The following is a 22,321-nucleotide window of genomic DNA, read 5'->3' on the forward strand; positions in this document are numbered from 1 at the left end:
CGGATTTCTTTCAGTGGTAAAGAACGGATAGTAACAGCCATCGGCTCCCAGTAATACAGATAGTAACCCCGTTAGATTAAAATCCCCCTGCCACGTCCCGCAACCGGACAAACTCTTCTCGATGACTTGGGATCCTGTAGATTAGCTCAACCGGGGTTCGGCTACTTCAAGCAGACACAACGTTTTCAACCGCTTCTCATCCCATGAGCAGTGAGTCGAATCATGCCGCTCTTTTGTCTCTACTTCTCATCGTTACGGGTTTGAGTACGCCGAAGCTCACCATTACTCTGACAAATGTGAAACCCTATTCATCACTCCCATTACCGATTTAGTCAAACGATAATCCAGCCCTCAACTCTTTACCAGGCCAGGCTAACGACGTTAAGGATACATCTGATATCGTGCTGAGCTTAAAGAGTTAAAAACGGCAGGTTACAGGTATAAGACGATTATTGTTTCCACAATCCCCCCCGCTCGGCACCAACGATTTGGTATAAACATCAGGAGTCATCCAAGCGCACATGCTTTAGCGTCCTAAATCAGTAGAAGATGGCCCATGACTGAATGTCCCTGCCCCTCCCATCTAGTGGAGCGCTGGAAAGTTTTCTACCAGCAGCAGAGTCTCACAACCTCAATCGCTGGTTGAAAGACTTTTTCGCCCCTCCCTCAAATATAGTATATTCCTGTAGATGATGGGCCCTCTTTCTGGACTACCACAACACAGCCAAGCCTGCCCCTGTGGATGACGACTCCATCCCAGTTCGGGGTTGCTCTCATCTTTATCTACGGAACCATAGCAGCTCCAAATCCCCCTCAGCTCCATCAATGATAATAGGGCGGCCAGCAGTAGCTGTAGCAGCTGCCCGTTATTGGATGCTGCCCTACTGCACCATCCAGTGTAGTCAGCTCACTCCCATTGGCACCAGTCTATGCCTCGACCCAGGTTGGCAAAACTAAACATGCGTGTTCCCTAGCAATCCACCTAGATAAAAGACTCCTCCATTCCTCCATATTGAAAGAGTATCGATCATACCTCACATCTCAAAATAGGGCAGCCTTAATGTTAGCACGTCACTTCAAAGCAAGTCTATACCACAATTACCATGTATATAAACAGCAGCGAGCTCCTACCTCACTTCTTACCCCGAGTCCGCCCAATCCCTGTGTCGCAAAAAGCAATTATCGTGCCGGCGACTCTATTTCCCCGCTCTAAAACCCAGCGTCTACACTAATACTGCCATTCATATCTTGAATTGATGAGCTCTGAAACATCTTAAGCCGAATGAATTGACCTGCTGTTCCTGATCGCCTCACCTCTGCTGGTTTACCTATTGACAATCCCTCTTGCAATCCCGCAACACCGGCCGTGGTGTGCTAAACATTCTATATCAAATTTTAATTTAAACAAAACAAAACTCTTTTTCGTCTTTAGCTTCTAGTCATGATAATCTATGCGCCTACCCATATTCACCTTTTTTATCATCTCGTATTTCTGAAATTACCCTTGCCTAACGATTGCGTCTGAAGCTGGGCTTGCAGCACAGCTATCCTCGCCGTAAGGCGATCGTTCTCCTGTATATTATGAGTACAGCGACTGCAATTAGAAGGCATCATGTTAATGTTAACGTAAACTCACCCCATTCCGTACAAATGTGCACAACCGCAACATTCAAACGAGGCTACAAAGAAAACTAATGGGACTGTAGCGACTGTGTTGACTTCAAAATCGGGGGTGTGAACTACATTTCTATTCAAGCGTTGATCGACATGGCTCTATAGTATTGGAGAAAAGTTGAAAAAACGGACCCTCCGTTACATCGTGACGTGTCATGTCGTAACGTACAGCACGCATAAAGCAACTATTTATGTCTTACAATCTCTCTCCACCAGGTGTAGCACTTCTCTCATCGTTTAAAAACAAGAAATGGACAGTGACGGGGGTAAGGGGGAGATACCTAGTAATTTTTTGTGTCATCATTGCATGCGATCATCATTCTCAAAGCCGCTGTTTACTTCTAAGATCACTTTGGCACCACCCTAAAAACCCGATTCAAATTCGACACAAACCTTCAAATAGGTATATAATGACACATTATATAAACTCTTTATAGTGTTTTATTTACATTTTAGAGGCGATAAGGTGATCAGTTCGAGTGAGAAAAAGCAATTTTCCCACACAACATCTCTCCTTCTCACTATCACGCATTATTTTCGCTTCCCCACCCTTTATTTTTTTTAAAGACGAGACAGGGCTCATTGCCTTCTTGAATCATGCAGAAACGGGCAGCTTTTAGGTCATGTAATTGATTCTGTTGGAAAGGGAAGAAATTGTGCTTTACAATGGTATTGACATTACAGTTGATCTGGAAGTATTACGTTTTTGGGGCGCTAAAATAAGGTCAATTGTACGGACCAAGGCGATGTACAAAAGTGAGTGAGTTTACGTTACTACTTAGCTTCGGCTGTTGGAAGTCCTGACGAACCATTTCCAGATAAAACGTCCGGAGTGAAAAAGTTGAGTGAGGGAAAAACTAAAAATATAAACGGTAATTAAAAAGTAAAAACCGTAAAGTTGTCAGGTAGCAAAGTAAGGTTGGCAACAAAACGCGCAGCAGCACGTAAACAAGTCTGCAAGTTGTGACCGGAAATGACTAATGGCTTCTCTCCTGTGTGTAATACATCATATGTAGTACTTCGCCGGTAGGTAGCCTAGCGGTTAAGAGCGTTGGCCCAGTAACCGAACGGTAGCTGGTTAGAATCCCTGAACTTACTAGGTGAAAAATCTGTCAATGTGCCGTTGAGCAAGGCACTTAACCATAATTGCTCTGCATAAGAGCGTCTGCCTATCTATGCACTTCCATACATACACTAAACACAGTCTGCAGGGAGAGCTTATAAAAGTAGCGTACTCTGACTTGTACTGTATGTATCATACACACATTTTATGCCATATTGCATTCCTAGTAATATTACTAGGAATGCAATACTAATACTAATAGTATTGCAATAACAATACTAATATTACTACTGTATTACTAGCATTCCTAGTAGTACACTTCAGGGCCTGTATTCATAAAGCATCTCAGAGTAGGAATGCTGATCTAGGATCAGTTTTCAATTTTAGGTCATAATGAATACCATTACATGGACAGGAACGACCTGAGCTCCCGAGTGGCGCAGTGTTCTAAGGCACTGCATCCCAGTGCAAGAGGTGTCACTTCAGTCCTTGGTTTGAATCGAGGCTGAATCGCATCCGGCTGTGATTGGGAGTCCCGTAGGGCGGCGCACAATTGCCCCAGAGTTGTCTGGGTTTGGCCGGGGCAGGCCGGCCATTGTAAATAAGAATTTGTTCTTAACCGACTTGCCTAGTTAAATAAAGGTTCAATAAAAAAATACAAAAATGACCTGTTCCAGAGGGTACCAGATTAGGCACTAATGTACAGTAGTGTCTTAAAAACACTGTGTGTGTGTGTGTGTTAGCTCAGCACTTTCCCTGTTTGTGTGTGTGTCCACCCCTCCCAGCTGGCAGAGCGGCTGAAGCAGTGTGAGGGAATGGGACAGCTCAGTGACACAGCTGACGACAGGCCTGGACAGGAGCCTGACTGGCTACAGCAGCTGAGATACAGACAGCAGGGCATACAGGTGACCACACCACAATGCATCACTATTGTACTCGTCATGTCTCTCTCTGTCACATTTTCACATGTTCCTCTGTTTGTGTTGGAGATGATTACCTACAGTGGGGCAAAAAAGTATTTAGTCAGCCACCAATTGTGCAAGTTCTCCCACTTAAAAAGATGAGAGAGGCCTGTAATTTTCATCATAGGTACACTTCAACTATGACAGACAAAATGAGAAAGAAAATCCAGAAAATCACATTGTAGGATTTTTAATGAATTTATTTGCAAATTATGGTGGAAAATAAGTATTTGGTCACCTACAAACAAGCAAGATTTCTGGCTCTCCACAGACTGTAACTTCTTTTTGCGGCTCTCTGTCTCCACTCGTTACCTGTATTAATGGCACCTTGTTTGAAACTTGTTATAGTATAAAAGACACCTGTCCACAACTCAAAACAGTCACACTCCAAACTCCACTATTGCCAAGACCAAGAGTGTCAAAGGACACAGAAACAAATTGTAGACCTGCAACAGGTGGGAAGACTGAATCTGCAATAGGTAAGCAGCTTGGTTTGAAGAATAACTGTGGGGATTATTAGGAAATGGAAGACACAAAGACACTGATAATCTCCCTCGATCTGGGGCTCAGCAAGATCACCCGTGGGGTCAAAATGATACAAGAACTAGCGAAAGTAATGGCAAGGTTCATTGGATCAGGAAGTCCGTGCGGTCGGCGGTCCTGGCCTAGGCAAATGCAGCCGATTTCGAGGCAGATGACATACGTGATGGAGGGGAGCAGAAAATTCCCAGAAACACGGGGGGACCTAGTGAATGACCTGCAGAGAGCTGGGACCAAAGTAACAAAGCCTACCATCAGTAACACTACGGCGCAGGGACTCAAAATCCTGCAGTGCCAGACGTGTCCCTGCTAAGCCAGTACATGTTCCAGGCCCGTTCTGAAGTTTGCTAGAGGAGCATTTGGATGATCCAGAAGAAGATTGGGGAATGTCATATGGTCAGATGAAACCAAAATGAACTTTTTTTGGTAAAAACTCACTCGTCGTGTTTGGAGACAAGAATGCTGAGTTGCATCCAAAGAACACCATACCTACTGTGAAGCATGGGGGTGGAAACATCATGCTTTGGGGTGTTTTTTTGCAAAGGAACCAGGAACTGATCCGTGTAAGGAAAGAATGAATGGGCCATGTATGTGGATTTTGAGTGAAAACTCTTTCCATCAGCAAGGGCATTGAAGATGAAAGTGTCTGGGTCTTTCAGCATGAAATGATTCCAACACACCGCGGGCAACGAAGGAGTGGTTCGTAGAAGCATTTCAAGGTCTGGAGTGGCTCTAGCGCAGTCTCCAGATCTAACCCCATTGAAAATCTTTGAGGGAGTTGAAGTCGTGTTGCAACAGCCCAAAACATCACTGCTCTAGAGAGAGATTGCATGGAGGAATGGGCCAAATACCAGCAACAGTGTGTGAAAACTTGTGAAGACTTACAGAAAACGTTTGCCCTCTGTCATTGCAACAAAGGGTATTACGTAATAGTATTGAGATAAACTTTTGTTATTGACCAAATACTTATTTTCCACCATAATTTGCAAATAAATTCATTAAAAATCCTACAATGTGATTTTCTGGATTTTTCCCCCCTCATTTTGTCTGTCATAGTTGAAATGTACCTATGATGAAAATTACAGGCCTCGCTCATATTTTTAAGTGGGAGAACTTGCACAATTGGTGGCTGACTAAATACTTTTTTGCCCCACTGTATTTACTGGGTATAAACATCCTTGTATAGAGTTGATTGAATAATGGTAGTAAATGGGACTCACTGTAGTTGGATCTTAAGATTCACCTAAATTGGTATTAGCCTATAATCCACTGGTACTGGTAGGTTGTCAAGTGAGTGAAATTATGTCAGTTGGCACTTTTGTCAAGGTTGCTTAGGTGGTAAGTACTTACTATAGTCCAGCTGGCAAGACTAGACTCAGGTTTTTAACTTGCCTCAGTCAGCACAATGGTTGACCTTACATAGACACTGGTAACATTTGTATTACTACATTAGAATCCCTTTGTACCATTTAAATTATATATTTCAAACAATACCAGACCGTTTGAAATTCTTCAATTGGCTCATATGATCTTAATTGTGTATTTTTTGTCTCTTCCAAAACATTCTCTACACATTATGATGCTATGGTTAAAACGTATCTATTTGCTTAGATGGGGAGCAGTGGTTGTAGTGATACATACCAGTCACCAGCAGACGGGAGTGCATTGGCCCATGAGGAGAGCAGAGTGTATTCAGGTAAACCTACAGTCCCAGATCATTATTTCAATGGACAATTAATAACAATTTATTGGACTCATATAGCACTTTTCCTGATGCTCAAAGAGGTTACATAGTAAGGGGGAACTCACTTCATCCACTTGGGTGATGTATGGCCACCATTTGTGCCACATCCAGTATTTCTCTGCTCTGTGTCTGTGTCTGTATGGTGTGGTACCCTCTTATTCCACCTGGGGGGAGTGTCTCATGTATCAGAGTTGCATGATGACTCATCAGAGGGCTCCTCCTATCAACCAGTTGCACAGTGTTTGAACCATGTCCCAGGTCGAAAGTAGTGATTTGATAGGGAATGGGGTGCTATTTGGGACGCACTCCAGTGTTGTAATTTTTGTCTTCACTCCTTTGGTTTCGCTGTAGAATCAGACACCGGTGATCTTTCTGCAAGGGGAGATGACCAGGGACTGGATGCTAAATTCCTCTCCCACAAAGCAGCAGAAGAGCAACAACAACAGCACGTGCAGCCACAGCAGATCAACACCCAGCCTCCGCTGCCGGTCATGGCTTCTAACACTCAGCCTGCAGTGTCACCTGTGGTGGGAGGCCAGGACCACAGTTACTACTACACAGACACTGCACAGCCTCCACCTCAGCCTTCACCTCAGCATCCTACACTGGACTGTCCTCCTTCAGCAGGGGAAGGTGAGAAAATGGATGAAGGCCCTGGTTTTGATTGATCAAACATACTAGTGATTCAACCCTGTTTCTGGTGGTTTACAATGAAACATGCTCATTTAATGTAACTCCTTTTTACTCATTTTATGAATCTTCTTACATGTTTCTGTTAACTGTGTTATGAGGACCTCATGCTTTGATTTCATTGTATTGTTCTAGGGGCTGATCCTTCTGCTGGCCCAGGCATGGTGAGTGCTCAGGAGAGTTTTATTGGCTACCAAACATACATTACATGTATATACACGAACATACCCCCTATTGGGGCATACAAATTTAATCTCTGTAAAGATTTCCAGTGATTTATTCCTGAGCACCTGCTGTTTCTGTCAGTGGTGCTGTATTTTATATGTAAAACATAAATAAATAAACAAATAAAAACTTTTAAAAAACTGATCAAGCATGTGAAATCGTTTGATAAATGTATTTGTGAGACTCAGATGAGGTCATGTGTCTTGTTTGTGTCCACCGAGATGTCAAATGACAGTCTGTATATCTGTCTCTCCTATGCAGACAGGGGTCCATATAAATGCTGGCATGATGCCAGTGGCAGAGTATGGTCAGCAGTATTGTCAGCACTATGGCCAGGAGTATGATTATGGAGATCAGCAGGCATGGCAGCAGGGAGGGCACCAGGCCACCATCACGCAGGAGGGCAAGGACTCAGAGCCGGACAAAATCCAACCAAAACAGGTGGGTGGAGCCTGATGCCTGTCGTCATGTCGACAGCATCAGATAAGAACCAGAATTTGTTTTAATAAGCCTCTTTCTCTCTCTCTCTCTCTCTCTCTCTCTCTCTCTCTCTTCTTCTTTCTCGCTCTCGCGGCAAGTCGGAACTGAAAGGGCGCGGAGTCGCACCACCATTAACAGTCTCTCTCTCTCTGTGTATCTCTGTGTGTCCTCTCCTCTCTCTCTTCTCTCTCTTGTGGTCTCTCTCTGTCTCTCTGTCTCTCTCTCTGTCTCTCTCTGTGTCTGTGTTGATCAGAGCTCAAGTCGGGGTGGTTTTAGCGGCTGGTTCAAACACAAACCCAAAGAAGGAGCAAAGTGAGGCGTCTCAGGATGCAGACTCAGCTGACCCAGTTCCACTATGGTAAGGGTCAAGCAGACCTACTGTTAACTCTTAGCTAGCTGTTAGATGGGGGACTAAACGCGTGCGCTGTCAAGTCAGTGATCTCAAGTTTAGGTTTTGTAGTTTACAGTCCAACAAATGATGTCGATGACATAATACTATTTTGAATGATGATGGGCAAGAAAATTATGAACTTAGTTAAAAAATCTTTTAAAATGAAAAGGATTCTTCAAATAACCACTAAGGCAGTTTTGGCTATTATTATTATTATGATATTCAGATAATTTGATCTCCTTGTACCTCTCATAAGACCCATTGGAGGTGGTGACGATGTTTAGTTTGAATGTAGACCATTGAACCTTTTTATGAAGGTTAGCCACTAGTTCTAAGTAGGGTATGGTTTATTGCTGTCCTTTAAGCACTAGCTCTAAGTAGGGTATGGTATTGCTGTCCTTAAGCACTAGCTCTAAGTAGGGTATGGTATTTGCTGTCGTTTAAGTACTAGCTCTAAGTAGGGTATGGTATTTGCTGTCGTTTAAGCACAGCTCTAAGTAGGGTGTGGTATTTGCTGTCCTTTAAGCACTAGCTCTAAGTAGGGTATGGTATTTGCTGTCGTTTAAGCACTAGCTCTAAGTAGGGTATGGTATTTGCTGTTGTTTAAGTACTAGCTCTAAGTAGGGTATGGTATTTGCTGTCGTTTAAGCACTACTCTAAGTAGGTATGTATTTGCTGTCGTTTAAGCACTAGCTCTAAGTAGGGTATGGTATTTGCTGTCGTTTAAGGTACTACTAGCTCTAAGTAGGTATGGTATTTGCTGTCGTTAAGTACTAGTCTAAGTAGGGTAGGTATTTGCTGTCTTTAAGTATAGCTAAAGGTATGTACTGTCTTAAGTACTAGTTAAGAGGTATGGTATTTGCTGTCGTTTAAGACTAGCTCTAAGTGGGTATGGTATTTGCTGTCGTTTAGTACTAGCTTCTAAGTAGGGTATGGTATTTGCTGTCTTTAAGTACTAGCTCTAAGTAGGTATGGTATTTGCTGTCCTTTAAGTACTAGCTCTAAGTAGGGTATGGTATTTGCTGTTCTTTAAGTACTAGCTTAAGTAGGGTATGGTATTTGCTGTCGTTTAAGCATAGCTCTAAGTAGGGTATGTATTTGCTGTCGTTTAAGTACTAGCTCTAAGTAGGGTATGGTTTTGCTGTCTTTAGTTACTAGCTCTAAGTAGGGTATGGTATTTGCGGTCTTTAGTACTAGTCTAAGTAGGGTATGGTATTTGCTGTCGTTTAAGTACTAGCTCTAAGTAGGGTATGGTATTTGCTGTCGTTTAAGTACTAGCTCTAAGTAGGGTATGGTATTTGTTGTCGGTCAACCAACTCTTTCCAGTTCAATGGCAATGTTTGCAACACATTCTGCATAAATACGGTAGTTTAGCTATTTTGTTGTCCATAGCATCTGAATTGTACAGCTACGATCCATAAGTTACAATGATAAAGCATAAGCTACAATGATACAATAACTATTTGTGTCATAAATGGTAGAGGTTTAACTACTACTTTCCTGAGAGCATTGTATCATGCAAGTTAGATTAAAACAGTGATTTTTAAAACTTGCTCTAAATATGCCAATAAGTCAAGTCACAAGTAATTTGAAGGATTTTATTGTTTTTTGTTATTAAGTGATAACAGTATATTAAAATGTTTGAGACTAACGGGCTGATAAATTGTTGTAAGTTAAACATAGTTTTTAACAATGCAAATATAACCTACCAATTGTCAAAGTAAAGCTTTTCAGAAACATCTTAAATACATGATTACATAATCAGAAACAAGTAGCTTTCCTTATGTCAATGACAGTAAACTCTCAAAACTCACCATGGAGAAGCTATTGAGTCTATGTATGCCCCTTAAACTGGAGGTTCTGAGAGATAAGCAAACCTAACGCATCATAGTGCCGTAAAATGAATTTAGTGTAAGGTGGCTGACTTTCCGAGTGATGACCCCTTAGTACAGCTGAAGGATCTTAATTTGATCACTCTTTTGTTGCAGATGAACTTCGTGACTTATATAAATTAATTGAAAATCCGCACTAACACAGGTTAAATCAACAGTATTGCACTTTTCATGTAGCCTACTTTTGTCCAGCTAATAGCCTAACCACCGATCAAGCAACATTATGGACTAAACGTTCAAATCCTGTTGCTGCAGGATTATTTTGCTATGACAATACTGGTCAAATTAAGATCCTACATCTGCATCCTTAGTGCCCCTCGGTATGTATTCGTCGGTTACGTCATTGTGCAATACTAGGTCAGTGGGTCTTGGGCGTTAATGTAACATCATTTATGTGTATTTCCTCAGGAGACGCCTCCCACTTCCCTATTTTCTTTCCCTTCCACTACCAACATCCCTGCAACCAATTTTCCTACCCAGCCTGCATCTACTGGTATCAACGCCTTTTCTCGGAAAGCGGGTGAATAACAGGCCGGAATGCATTGGACAACACATAGACTAAAGTTTTTATGTTTTTCTGCAACCACCCACCATACATCATACACCTGTACACATACACAAATCATTAATGATAATAAAATATTTGTGGTGACAATTGATATTGATATTTAATGGATTACTGCATGTTGGAACTGCAGAAATGCATTAATAATGTGCAGAACAGTGTCCAATACTGTCCAGAGTTGTGGACAGGAGGCTGCAAAGCTCACTTATCACTGTATCTAATTCTCCCGGAAGCGAATTTGGGCTGGTTTTCTATTTCTCTTTCACCTACACTTTGATGAAGGCTCTATGCTGAAACATGTTGGGGACTTTACATTTTTTGAACTGCTCTATGCCCTGTAGATAAAGGCTTTTAAAATGTAAAACCCATCTGGAGTGCCTGGAACTTAGACTCGTCAAACAATTTTACACTCTTTTGTTGGATTTTTCCTGTTTTTCAGATTTTTAATTCCCCACTCCAGAGCGATGGTGGATGTTTTTGTGGGATACTTGTAGTGCTCCCGATATATTGTTTCCTGTCGGGCTGCTCTTGAACCAGACATATTCATGCTGAATGACAACTGTATGCTTGTCTTGGCTAACATGAAGTGAGGAATTTTGACTGGTGCTTCTTTTGTAATGAAATACCCAACATGCTCTGCCATATAGTGATAGTGCTTCCATTGATAGTGTTAGTGCTTCGAGTGTTAGTGCCATTGAGTGATTGTCTGAACTTTGGTCTGCTGTAGAATCCTTTCAGTAGTTTTTAAACAACAGAATGAGTACAACAGAGAAATACAAATGGTTTATAACAATGCTTTTTTGTGAATATATTTTTCTCAATCAGAAAACAGTGCTCATGTGCTATTTGACCTGAATACTATTGTATATGAGACATAACCTTGATTTCTATGAGTATCCCTCCCTTTTATCATTATCTAAACTATAGATGAATATGGTTAACTTGTGTTAAACTATGGTTTATAATTGTCATATTATTCACAAACAAGTTGTATACAACTTGTTGCTAAATCATTGCTGCCCTTTGAGCTTTGAATCTGGAGCAAAGTATGCATTTCAACCATTGCACTACCCTGCATAACCCTGACAAACTCTGCAACACATACTGTAAAAAAAAACTTTAACCAATCTAATAATACTTTTTAAGTACCATACATTCTGTCATTAATCTAGATAAGTTGCAGCCAAGGAAATGTTTTTCCTATGTCCAACATGAGTGTGATATTCACACACACATACGCACACACACGCCAGCACACACACTCTACACACACATACACTACCGTTCAAAAGTTTGGGGTCACTTAGAAATGTCCTTGTTTTTGAAAGAAAAGCACATTTTTTGTCCGTTAAAATAACATAAAATTGATCAGAAATACAGTGTAGACATTGTTAATGTTGTAAATGACTATTGTAGCTGGAAAACGGCAGATTGTTTATGGAATATCTACATAGGCGTACAGAGGCCCATTATCAGCAACCATCACTCCTGTGTTCCAATGTCACGTTGTGTTAGCTAATCCAAGTTTATCATTTTAAAAGGCTAATTGATCATTAGAAAACCATTTTGAAATTATGTTAGCACAGCTGCAAACTGTTGTTCTGATTTAAAGAATCAATAAAATTGGCCTTCTTTAGACTAGTTGAGTATCTGGAGCATCAGCGTTTGTGGGTTCGATTACAGGCTCAAAATGGCCAGAAACAAAGCTCTTTCTTCTGAAACTCGTCAGTGAGAAATTGCCAAGAAACTAAAGATCTCATACAACGCTGTGTACTAATCCCTTCACAGAACAGAGAACTGTCTCTAACCAGAATATAAAGAGGAGTGGGAGGCCCCGGTGCACAACTGAGCAAGAGGACAAGTACATTAGAGTGTGTAGTTTGAGAAACAGACGACTAACAAGTCCTTAACTGGCAGCTTCATTAAATAGTACCCGCAAAACACCAGTCTCAACATCAACAGTGAAGAGGCGATTCCGGGATGCTGGCCTTCTAGGCAGTGTTCCTCTGTCCAGTGTCTGTGTTCTTTTGCCCATCTTAATCTTTTATTTTTATTGGCCAGTCTGAGATATGGCTTTTTCTTTGCAACTCTGCCTGGAAGGCCAGCATCCCGGAGTCGCCTCTTCACTGTTGATGTTGAGACTGGTGTTTTGCGGGTACTATTTAATGAAGCTGCCAGTTGATGACTTGTTAAGCGTCTGTTTTTCAAACTAGACACTCTAATGTACTTGTCTTCTTGCTCAGTTGTGCAACAGGGCCTTCAATTTCTCTTTATATTCTGGTTAGAGACAGTTTGCGCTGTTCTGTGAAGGGAGTAGTACACAGCATTGTACGAGATCTTCAGTTTCTTGGCAATTTCTCGCATGGAATAGCCTTAATTTCTCAGAAGAATTCAGAAGAAAGATCTTTGCCATTTTGAGCCTGTAAGTGAACCCACAAATGCTGATGCTCCAGATACTCAACTAGTCTAAAGAAGGCCAATTTTATTGCTTCTTTAATCAGAACAACAGTTTGCAGCTGTGCTAACATAATTACAAAAGTGTTTTCTAATGATCAATTAGCCTTTTAAAATGATAAACTTGGATTAGCTAACACAACGTGCCATTGGAACACAGGAGTGATGGTTGCTGATAATGGGCCTCTGTTCGCCTATGTAGATATTCCAAAAATCTGCCGTTTCCAGCTACAATAGTCATTTACAACATTAACCATGTCTACACTGTATTTCGGATCAATTTGATGTTATTTTAATGGACCAAAAAAGTGCTTTTCTTTCAAAAACAATTACATTTCTAAGTGACCCCAAACTTTTGAACGCTAGTGTATACATCTCATATACAATAGAGCTCAATATCACTCAGGAATAACCCTGAACCGGAAGAGAAGCACAACAAAATCTACAGAAGGCCAGCATACTGACCCCTTAAATGTCTGAACTGGGATTGTATGAATGTATGAACACTGTGCAGGACCCCAATGCCAACCAGGCCACAACCCACATATCTATTCTCAGATGCCCTTTCAGCCGGACAGTATTTTGACATCATGTGTTGAGTTGGTAGGCTACGCAGGCAGGCAGGGGGAGTGAGTGGGCTTTTAAGGGCTCAGTGTTCACTGAGATAACTTAACAGCTGAGATCTGGTTCCCCTGAGCTGACAGATGGGGAAATGGCCAGCATCGGACGCTGCAAAGTAGTGAAAGTAGTAAAGCTGGTCAAGTAAATCTCACCTAAAATCTCAAGTCATAAGTAAAGGATCCAAGAAAAGTTATTTTTGGAGCAAGTCTCAGGTCTCATTGGTCATATTTTGCAGCTATATGCAACAATGACTCATGTTTAGATAGACCTATCTTTGTCTAATCATTGATTTCGAGTCACAAGTTAATTTCAAGTCCTAAAGTCCAAGAAAAGTTATGTAGAAAAAGTCTCAAGTTGTGAATTGTAAGCTCAAATCAAGGCAAGTGCAAGTCCTAACGTTTTATGCCCCAAGTCTCAAGTTCTTGGTAATTCAGTATCTTCTAGACATTTGTGTTAACTCATGTGTAGTTGCCAATGCATTTTATACATAAAATAACACTTTTACGACAAACTCCAATGCAAGCTTGTAAATCCTGCTGTGTGATAAGTCAAGCTATCAATTTCTAGCTGTATACAGTGCCTTCGGAAAGTATTCAGACCCCTTGGCTTTTTCCACACTTTGTTACGTTATTTTAACATGGATTCAATAAAAACAAATCCTCAGCAATCTACACACAATACCCCATAATGACAAAGTGAACGCAGGTTTTTAGAAATTGTTGCAAATTTTATTTCAAATAAAAAACAGAAATACCTTATTTACATAAGTTTCAGACCCTTTGCTATGAGACTCGAACTTGAGCTCAGGTGCATTCTGTTTCCATTGATCATCCTTGAGATGTTTCTACAACTTGATAGGAGTCCACCTGTGGTAAATTCAATTGATTGGACATGATTGGAAAGGCACACAGCAGTCTATATAAGGTCCCACAGTTGACAGTGCATGTCAGAGCAAAAACAAAGCCATGAGGTCGAAGGAATTGTCCGTAGAGCTTTGAGACAGGATTGGGTTGAGGCACAGATCTGGGGAAGGGGACCAAAAAATGTCTGCAGCATTGAAGGTCCCCAAAACACCGTGGCCTCCATCATTCTTAAATGGAAGAAGTTTAGAACCACCAAGACTCATCCTAGAGCTGGCCGCCCAGCCAAACTGAGCAATTGGGGAGGTGACCAAGAACCCGATGGTCACTCTGACAGCGCTCTAGAGTTCCTCTGTGGAGATGAGAGAACCTTCCAGAAGGACAACCATCTCTGCAGCACTCCACCAATCAGGCCTTTATGGTAGAGTGGCCAGACGGAAGCTACTCCTCAGTAAAAGGCACATGACAGCCCGCTTGGAGTTTGCCAAAAGGCACCTAAAGCTCAGACCATGAGAAACAAGATTCTCTGGTCTGATGAAACCAAGATTGAACTCTTTGGCCTGAATGCCAAGCGCCACGTCTGGAGGAAATCTGGCACCATCTCGACGGTGAAACATGGTGGTGCCAGCATCATGCTGTGGGGGTGTTTTTCAGCGGCAGGGACTGGGAGACTAGTCAGAATCGAGAGAAAGATGAACGGAGCAAAGTACAGAGAGATCCTTGATGAAAACCTGCTCCAGAGTGCTCAGGACCTCACACTGGGGCGAAGGTTTACCTTCCAACAGGACAACGACCCTAAGCACACAGCCAAGACAACGCAGGAGTGGCTTCGAGACAAGTCTCTGAATGTCCTTGAGTGGCCCAGCCAGAGCCCGAACTTGAACCTGATCGAATATCACTGGAGAGACCTGAAAGTAGCTGTGCAGCAACACTCCCCATCCAACCTGACAGAGCTTGTGAGGATCTGCAGAGAAGAATGGGAGAAACTCTCCAAACGGGGTATTGTGCGTAGATTGATGAGGGAAAAAACTATTTCATACATTTTGGAATAAGGTTAACAAAATGTGAAAAATTCAAGTGGTCTGAATACTTTCCGAAGGCACTGTATATTTTTATTCAGTAGGACCATATTATCTTAGGTGTCGCCGGTTGCATGAATTATTCTGATATCTTGACCTTGAAAGGCCTTTATGTTGGTTATTGGCTGAAAGATTTGTGCACTGTAGTTGCTGCCTAGCTGCAAATTATAATTTGAAGTTTAATTAAAAGTAAATAGCTGATGATGCTAACACGCTATAGTATAAAAAATGTGATCAGTGTGATTCTATGATAGTTGCTGGTTGAAAATAGATCTATACAGGAACTTCTTTTCAGCAGGTTCTGTATAGGTGGATGTTTTTCCCCTAGACGTCAAGATTGAGACTGATTTTAATAGACCATGGTCTATGGTTGTTTCTCAATTGTCAAAAAAGCTGTCCTCCTTCATCTGCACTGATTACTGTATAGTATATTACATTATTAGATATACCCTATTGTCTTGTTGTTAAGATGAGTGCATTACTGTAAATCAATCTGGATGAGGGCCTGCTATATGACAAATATGTAAACGTTCACAGAAATGTACTTTTCGTACAGATAATGCAATGCGTTACATTCACAACTAAACAGGGACATGGAATAAACAGTTAAACAGACACAGGCCAACATACATAAATGGAAAAGTCTTGACAGGTGAAAGTTCATAATTAGGCAGGCTGTCTCTTTTCACCTGGTCAGTTCTTTCAGATTAGTGCAATGGAGTTGAGGAGAGGACAGAGTTTATCGGGGAAAAAACGATAGTGAAAGAGAAAGAGCCTGTGATGTGTAATAACAGCCACCTCAGCTTTACCTCAGCATCAGTTCTGTTATTTTACATGTCTGTTGTAATCCTGGTTACAGGATAGATACCCTAGGTATTGTGTATAGGACTGAACRTTTTTATTTAGTTTGTTTATAACTCACACTAAGGCATAGGTCAGGGCCCCCCTGAGAAATGTTCTGGTTATGTCAGGAGTGGTGACGTGACGTCAGAGAAGATTTCCCTTTGGTGACATTGGATGGTGCGTAGTAGTGGGAGTAGTACAGGGTTTGGATATACTGTGCCTCAATCAGGACACCATCCAAACCCTATTGATCAACCGGAGCCTGTATAATGAGGCCAAACAGCCAGGACCACAAGGGCAAACTTTTCCTTAGGGGTATGTGCCACAGTATCAGCCAAAATATAAATCTGGCTCTGAGACAGTATGGCACATGTTAGGATTGAGGGGAAACTGTATTCTATAAAAAGCATGAGCTGACACACCCCAGAATATTTGTAAAGGTGCTGACTAACGGAGAATAATCTACAGTACCAGTCAAAAGTATGGAGAATCTGAAATCTAAAATATATACTTTTGATTTGTTTAACACTTTTTTGGTTACTACATGATTCCATATGTGTTGTTTCATAGTTTTGATGTCTTCACTATTATTCTACAATGTAGAAAATAGTACAAATAAAGAAAAGCCCTGGAATAAGTAGGTGTGTTCAAACTTTGGACTGGTACTGTATATAAAAATGAAGAAAGTCACACACTATAAACTGTATTCTGTGACACAGATACACATACGCATGTGGAACAGTCTGGCCCTGACCACATGGCCTACAAAACAGGTACCATTAACAGGATATTATTCCATAGAGGTAATCTAAACTAGCCTATCACTAAAAGGGATATGCAATATGTATGATTATTTTCATTTTATTTCTCTCAGAAAACAATGCCTTGTCATTGTATTTGTAAATGTAAGGAATTTCCTTCAGGGTCTTATCAAAGTTTTTTATTTAATTTAATCAGACTAGTATAGGCCCAGAAACCAATGTGCAAACATGTATTATATTTTAGGTAAGTCATTTATGGCCATAGTAATTTGTATATGGTTTGCTTAATACAGAACCTTATTCATTAAATCTCTTGGTTATGTTTTACAAKAAATATTAATTGACAAGTGTTTTAACTTTGGTTTGATATACTTAGAAGTGTTATTCAATCATGTTACTATATCTATTTATGATAGACAATTATTTACCACTGTGTTTTACAGAAATATATTGCAGTTAAGGCCCAGTGAAACTTAATCTTGTGAAAATGTTAATTTACATGGGAATAGCAAGTCCATAATTTAAATGTCATATGATGCCTTTCAAGCAGGAGTGAAGAATTTCGAATTATGCCTGGTCCCATCTCCTTTTACCATTAGTCAACACTCCTGGCTCTAGGGCTGGGAATAGTGACCCAGTGTCCAGCCAACGTATTCAGGCCCCCACCCGTTACACTGGCAGCCTCAGGATGTGTCCAAAATGAACACTATTCCCATTTTTCTACTTCAGTGCTACTTTAGTAGTGCACTATACACTGATTGTACAAAACATTAGGAACACCTTCCTAATATTGAGTTGCACACCCCCCTTAGAACAGCCTCACTTCATTGGGGCATGGACTCTACAAGGTGTTGAAAGCGTTCCACACGGATGCTGTCCCATGTTGACTACAATGCTTCCAACAGTTGTGTCAAACTGGCTGGATGTCCTTTGGGTGGGGGACCATTCTTGATGCACACGAGAAACTGTTGAGYGTGAAAAACCCAGCAGCGGTGCAATTTTTAACACACTCAAACCGGTGCGCATGGCACCTTCTACCATACCCTGTTCAAAGGCACTTAAATATTTTGTCTTGCCCATTCACCCTCTGAATGGCACATTATACGCAATCCATGTCTCAATTGTCTCAATGCTTAAAAATCCGTAGCCCTTTCCTGCAGTCAAATGACCAAAACGCCCTCTAGTTCCCTCATTGGTGGAATGTTGTTCAAATTTTTCATAATTTAAGCATCAATAAACATTATATATAATTTTGCTATATTTCAGTCTTTTGTGATGTACAGTAAGTGCAAACTCAACATTGAATACATTTCAACTCTATATCTGACACGGTACAGGTGTCTTCTTTTTTTTAAGCCCATAACCATGTGTGAGGTGACTTTGTTTCAAAGTAGATTTGAACTAGCCCACTGCAGTAAAGGGTTAACTTGTCTCCTCCCCTTCATCTACACTGATTGAAGTGGATTTAACAAGCGACATCAATAAGAGATCATAGCTTTCACCTGGTCAGTCTATGTCATGGAAAGAGCAGGTGTTCCTAATGTTTTGTGCACATCAAGCTGCCTCACGCTACAGAAACAGGAGACAGGGACCTGCTCCTATGAGCTGTTTCGGCTGGCACAAACCAAGGTTCGTGCTAGGCTACTGAGGCTGCCAGTGTAATGGATTCCAGGACACGTTGGCTGGACACTGGGTCACTATTCTCAGCACTAGAGATAGGAAAGACAGCTGCTAGTAAGATTCCCAGCCATGTCACTGGTCTGGACCACATCTCAACAGTGAAAACTATCCCTCATTCCTGATTGTGTTGTTTCGCATCACCCTAAAGAAGGCGTGGCGAAATGTGACTTTTTAAATAGACTGATATAAAGTGGCCTACATGTGCTGGATGATGTAGTGTTGTCTCCATGTTTTAAAGGGGGGGGACACTGACTAAATGCAATCCTCTGATGTCACGTGGGAGTATTTCATGGATAAACAAATAAGATGGCAACGGTGCTGGTAATTATAAAGTAAGTTCCACAATGGAAAATGTATAACACACTTATGAAAAAAAAAAAAAATACTATGAAAAAGTTACTCAGAATTTATAAAAAGGCCTATTGTTATATGATTCTTTTTTCTTTCTTTTTTCTTTGTCATCTTTATTTTCAGGGTCTTGTAGGGTGAAATAAATGTACAGGTACAGCTGAAATAAACACATGCCAACAATTAAGTGTCTTAAAGGTCCAATGCAGCTGTTTTTATTTAAATATCTAATCATTTCTGGGTAACAATTAAGTACCTTACTGTGATTGTTTTCAATTAAAATAGTCAAAAAGAAACAAAAATAGGTTTTTAGCAAAGAGAMATTTCTCAAGCAAGAATGTTGCTAGGACTGTCTGGGAGTGGTCTGAGTGGGAGGGGGAAAACTGAAAACTAGCTTAATGGTCTATTAACTAATTTACCACCTGGCAATGTTACTAGGCAGGCCAAAACTCCATCCCACCAAAGCAAGCTGTAATTTCAAGCAGTCTTTTCGAATAGCTCTTACACTAAAGGGGCATTATCATAATGTTCACAATTTCACAGTATTATTCCAACCTCATGATGTGGAAATATATATATATATATATATAAAAGACAGAAAAATTATGTTTAATAGGGCCTTTAATAGGGTGCTGGGCCAAGGACACCATGAGCTGCCAGAACAGCTTCAATGCACATTGTCATAGATTCTACAAGTGTCTGGAATTCTATTTGAAGGATAAGACACCATTCTTCCATGAAAAATGTCAGAATTTGGTGTTTTGTTGATGGTGGTAGAAATTGCTTTATCAGGTGTGGTTCCAGAATCTCCTATAAGTGTTCAATTGGGTTGAGATCTGGTGACTGGCGCGCACGCAGACACCCCCCCGCACGCAGACACCCCCCCACACCTACACATCCTCTTTGAGACCCCTCTTTCAGAGACACTGAGATCTCTTCTTCTAGCCATGGTAGTCAAAATAATGGGCAACTGGGCATTTTTATACATGATCCTAAGCAATTAATTAACTCAGGAGCAACACCTGTGTGGAATTACCTGCTTTCAATACACTTTGCATCCCTCATTTAATCAAGTGTTTCCTTTATTTTAGCAGTTACCTGTATGTTGTGCCTGTCACCAGTTCCATAAATTCTGTAATGTCTACTGTACTGTGACTCTTGAACTGAAAATGAACGTGTGTACATTTAAAGTATATGTGTGGTAATGGTATTTTTCTACTTCAGTGCTACTTTAGTAGTGCTCTATGTAGGGAAAAGAGTGCCATTTGTGACACAGCCTGAGACACACTAACTCAGTGGCCTTGTGGTTAGTGTCCACCCTGATATTGGAAGGTTGGGAGTTTGATCCCCAGCTGAGTCATACCAAAAACTGTAAAAATTAGACCAGATGTGTCTCTGCCTGGCACTCAGCATTAAACGAAAACTCCATTGTTGACATAGTCCCAAAATGTTTTGCTTGTCAGATATAAAGTCTTCAAAATACATAAATCATCCCTGTATGATGCATTTTTCATCATATGATGCGTTATGCATCATATAATGCAAAATGCATCATAAGGGGATGATTTATGTATTTTGAAAGTTATAAATCTTGAAAACTTGATTGCTGACAAGCCAAACATTTTGGGACTATGTCACCAATGGACTAATGAAACAAATACCAAAATATAGTTTTTTTGTGGAGTTTTCCTTTAATTAGATAGATTGTGGATAGACAGTGTCCTGTCCAGCGGGTGTACTTGTACATCAAGCTGCCTCACGCTACAGAAACAAGAGATAGGCGCCTGTTCCTATGACCAGTTCCGGCCCGCACAAACCAAGGCTCGTGCTGGGCTACTCAGGCTGCCAGTGTAATGGGTGGGGGCCAGGACACATGGCTGGACACTGGGTCACTATTCTCAGCCCTAGAGCCAGAGAGACAGGAGAGACAGCTGCTAGTAAGACTCCCAGCCAAGTCACCGGTTTGGACCACATCTCAACAGTGAAAACTATCCCTCATTCCTGATTTTGTTGTTTTGCATCACCCTAAAGAAGGCGTGACAAAACTTGGCTTTATAAATATACATATAAAGTGGCCCACAATATGCTGGATGATGTAGGAGATAGTGTACCATTTGACATTTATCCATGTGTTAAAGGGGGGATACTGAATAAATGCAATCAAATCCAATCAAATGTATTTATAAAGCCCTTTTTACATCAGCAGATGTCACAAAGTGTTATACAGAAACCCATCTTAAAACCCCAAACAGCAAGCAATGCAGATGTAGAAGCACAGTGGCTAGGAAAAACTCTCTAGAAAGGCAGGAACCTAGGAAGAAACCTACAGAGGAACCAGGCTCTGAGGGGTGGCCATTCCAATCTGGCAATCCCTTCTTTCCAAGTCACTGAGATCTCAAACCAAGGCTCGTACAAGGCTACTGAGGCTGCCAGTGTAGGACACATTTGCTTGACACTGGGTCACTATTCTCAGCCCTAGAGCTGGAGAGACAGCCACTAGTAAGATTTGGCTTATTTCCATGTGCCAAAAGGGCGGACACTGACTAAATGCAATCCTGTGTTGTCAGGTGAGAGTATTTCATTGGTAAACAAATAAGATGGCAATGGTGCTGATAATTCTAAAGTAAGTTCCACAATGGAAAAGGTATAACACACTTATGAACAAAATGTACATAAATAATTTATAAAAAGGCATATTGCTATATGCAATCCTGTGTTGTCATGTGAGAGAGAGTGTTTTATGGGTAAACAAATACGATTTTTAAATTTCGATTTTATTAATCAAATCTAATTTTATTTGTCACATGCACCAAATACAACAAGTGTTTACCATGAAATGCTTACCTACAAGCCCTTTCCCAACAATGCTGAGTTAAAAAGTACAAAATATTTGGTACAAATAAAAAAGTAAATAGTCACACAATAAAACAAAAATAACGAGACTATATACAAGGAGTACTGTTAGATAGTCAATGTGCAGGGGTACGAGCTAATTGACGTAATGGGGATAGGATCCCCATTAGCCGACGCCAATGGCGACAGCTAGTCTTACTGGGGTCCAACACATAACAAACATTACAACTGACATACATGTAAAACCTTAACATGTAGTATGTGTGTGTGCATCTATCAGTTCCACATACATGTCAGTACATACACAACAAGTACGTCACATGGTGGAGAGGCATTGGGCCGTGAGGTGTTGCTTTGTTTGTTTTTTGAAACCAGGTTGCTGTTTACTTGAGCTATATGAGATGGAAGGAAGTTCCATGGCTCTGTATAATACTGTATGTTTCCTTGAATTTGTTCTGGACCTGGGGACTGTAAAAGGCCCCTGGTGGCATGTCTGGTGGGGTAAGTGTGTGTCAGTGCTGTGTGTAAGTTGACTATACAAACAATTTGGAATTTCCAACACAATGTTTCTTAGAAAAACAAGAAGCAATGCAGTC

At 41.0% G+C, this 22,321-nt stretch overlaps 1 protein-coding gene and 1 long non-coding RNA gene across 2 annotated transcripts in view; both read left to right on the plus strand.

The window, feature by feature from the left end:
- The window catches only part of sec16b (SEC16 homolog B, endoplasmic reticulum export factor), a 34,297-nt gene extending 26,250 nt beyond the window's left edge, over positions 1-8,047 (plus strand). The window contains 7 exon segments of the mRNA XM_024004135.2: positions 3,523-3,642; positions 5,851-5,935; positions 6,335-6,616; positions 6,809-6,837; positions 7,160-7,339; positions 7,632-7,682; positions 7,684-8,047. Of these exon segments, the coding sequence (XP_023859903.2) occupies positions 3,523-3,642; positions 5,851-5,935; positions 6,335-6,616; positions 6,809-6,837; positions 7,160-7,339; positions 7,632-7,682; positions 7,684-7,740 (804 nt within the window). The 3' untranslated portion in view covers positions 7,741-8,047.
- A 925-nt stretch (positions 8,048-8,972) lies between these two features.
- Positions 8,973-21,627, plus strand: LOC139028949 (uncharacterized). The gene is made up of 2 exons (XR_011481181.1): positions 8,973-10,181; positions 10,666-21,627. It is a non-coding gene; the product is annotated as an uncharacterized lncRNA (long non-coding RNA).
- Positions 21,628-22,321: the final 694 nt, after the last annotated feature.

Source organism: Salvelinus sp. IW2-2015, linkage group LG16 (genome assembly GCF_002910315.2).
Source record: "Salvelinus sp. IW2-2015 linkage group LG16, ASM291031v2, whole genome shotgun sequence".
Lineage (NCBI taxonomy): Eukaryota > Metazoa > Chordata > Actinopteri > Salmoniformes > Salmonidae > Salvelinus > Salvelinus sp. IW2-2015.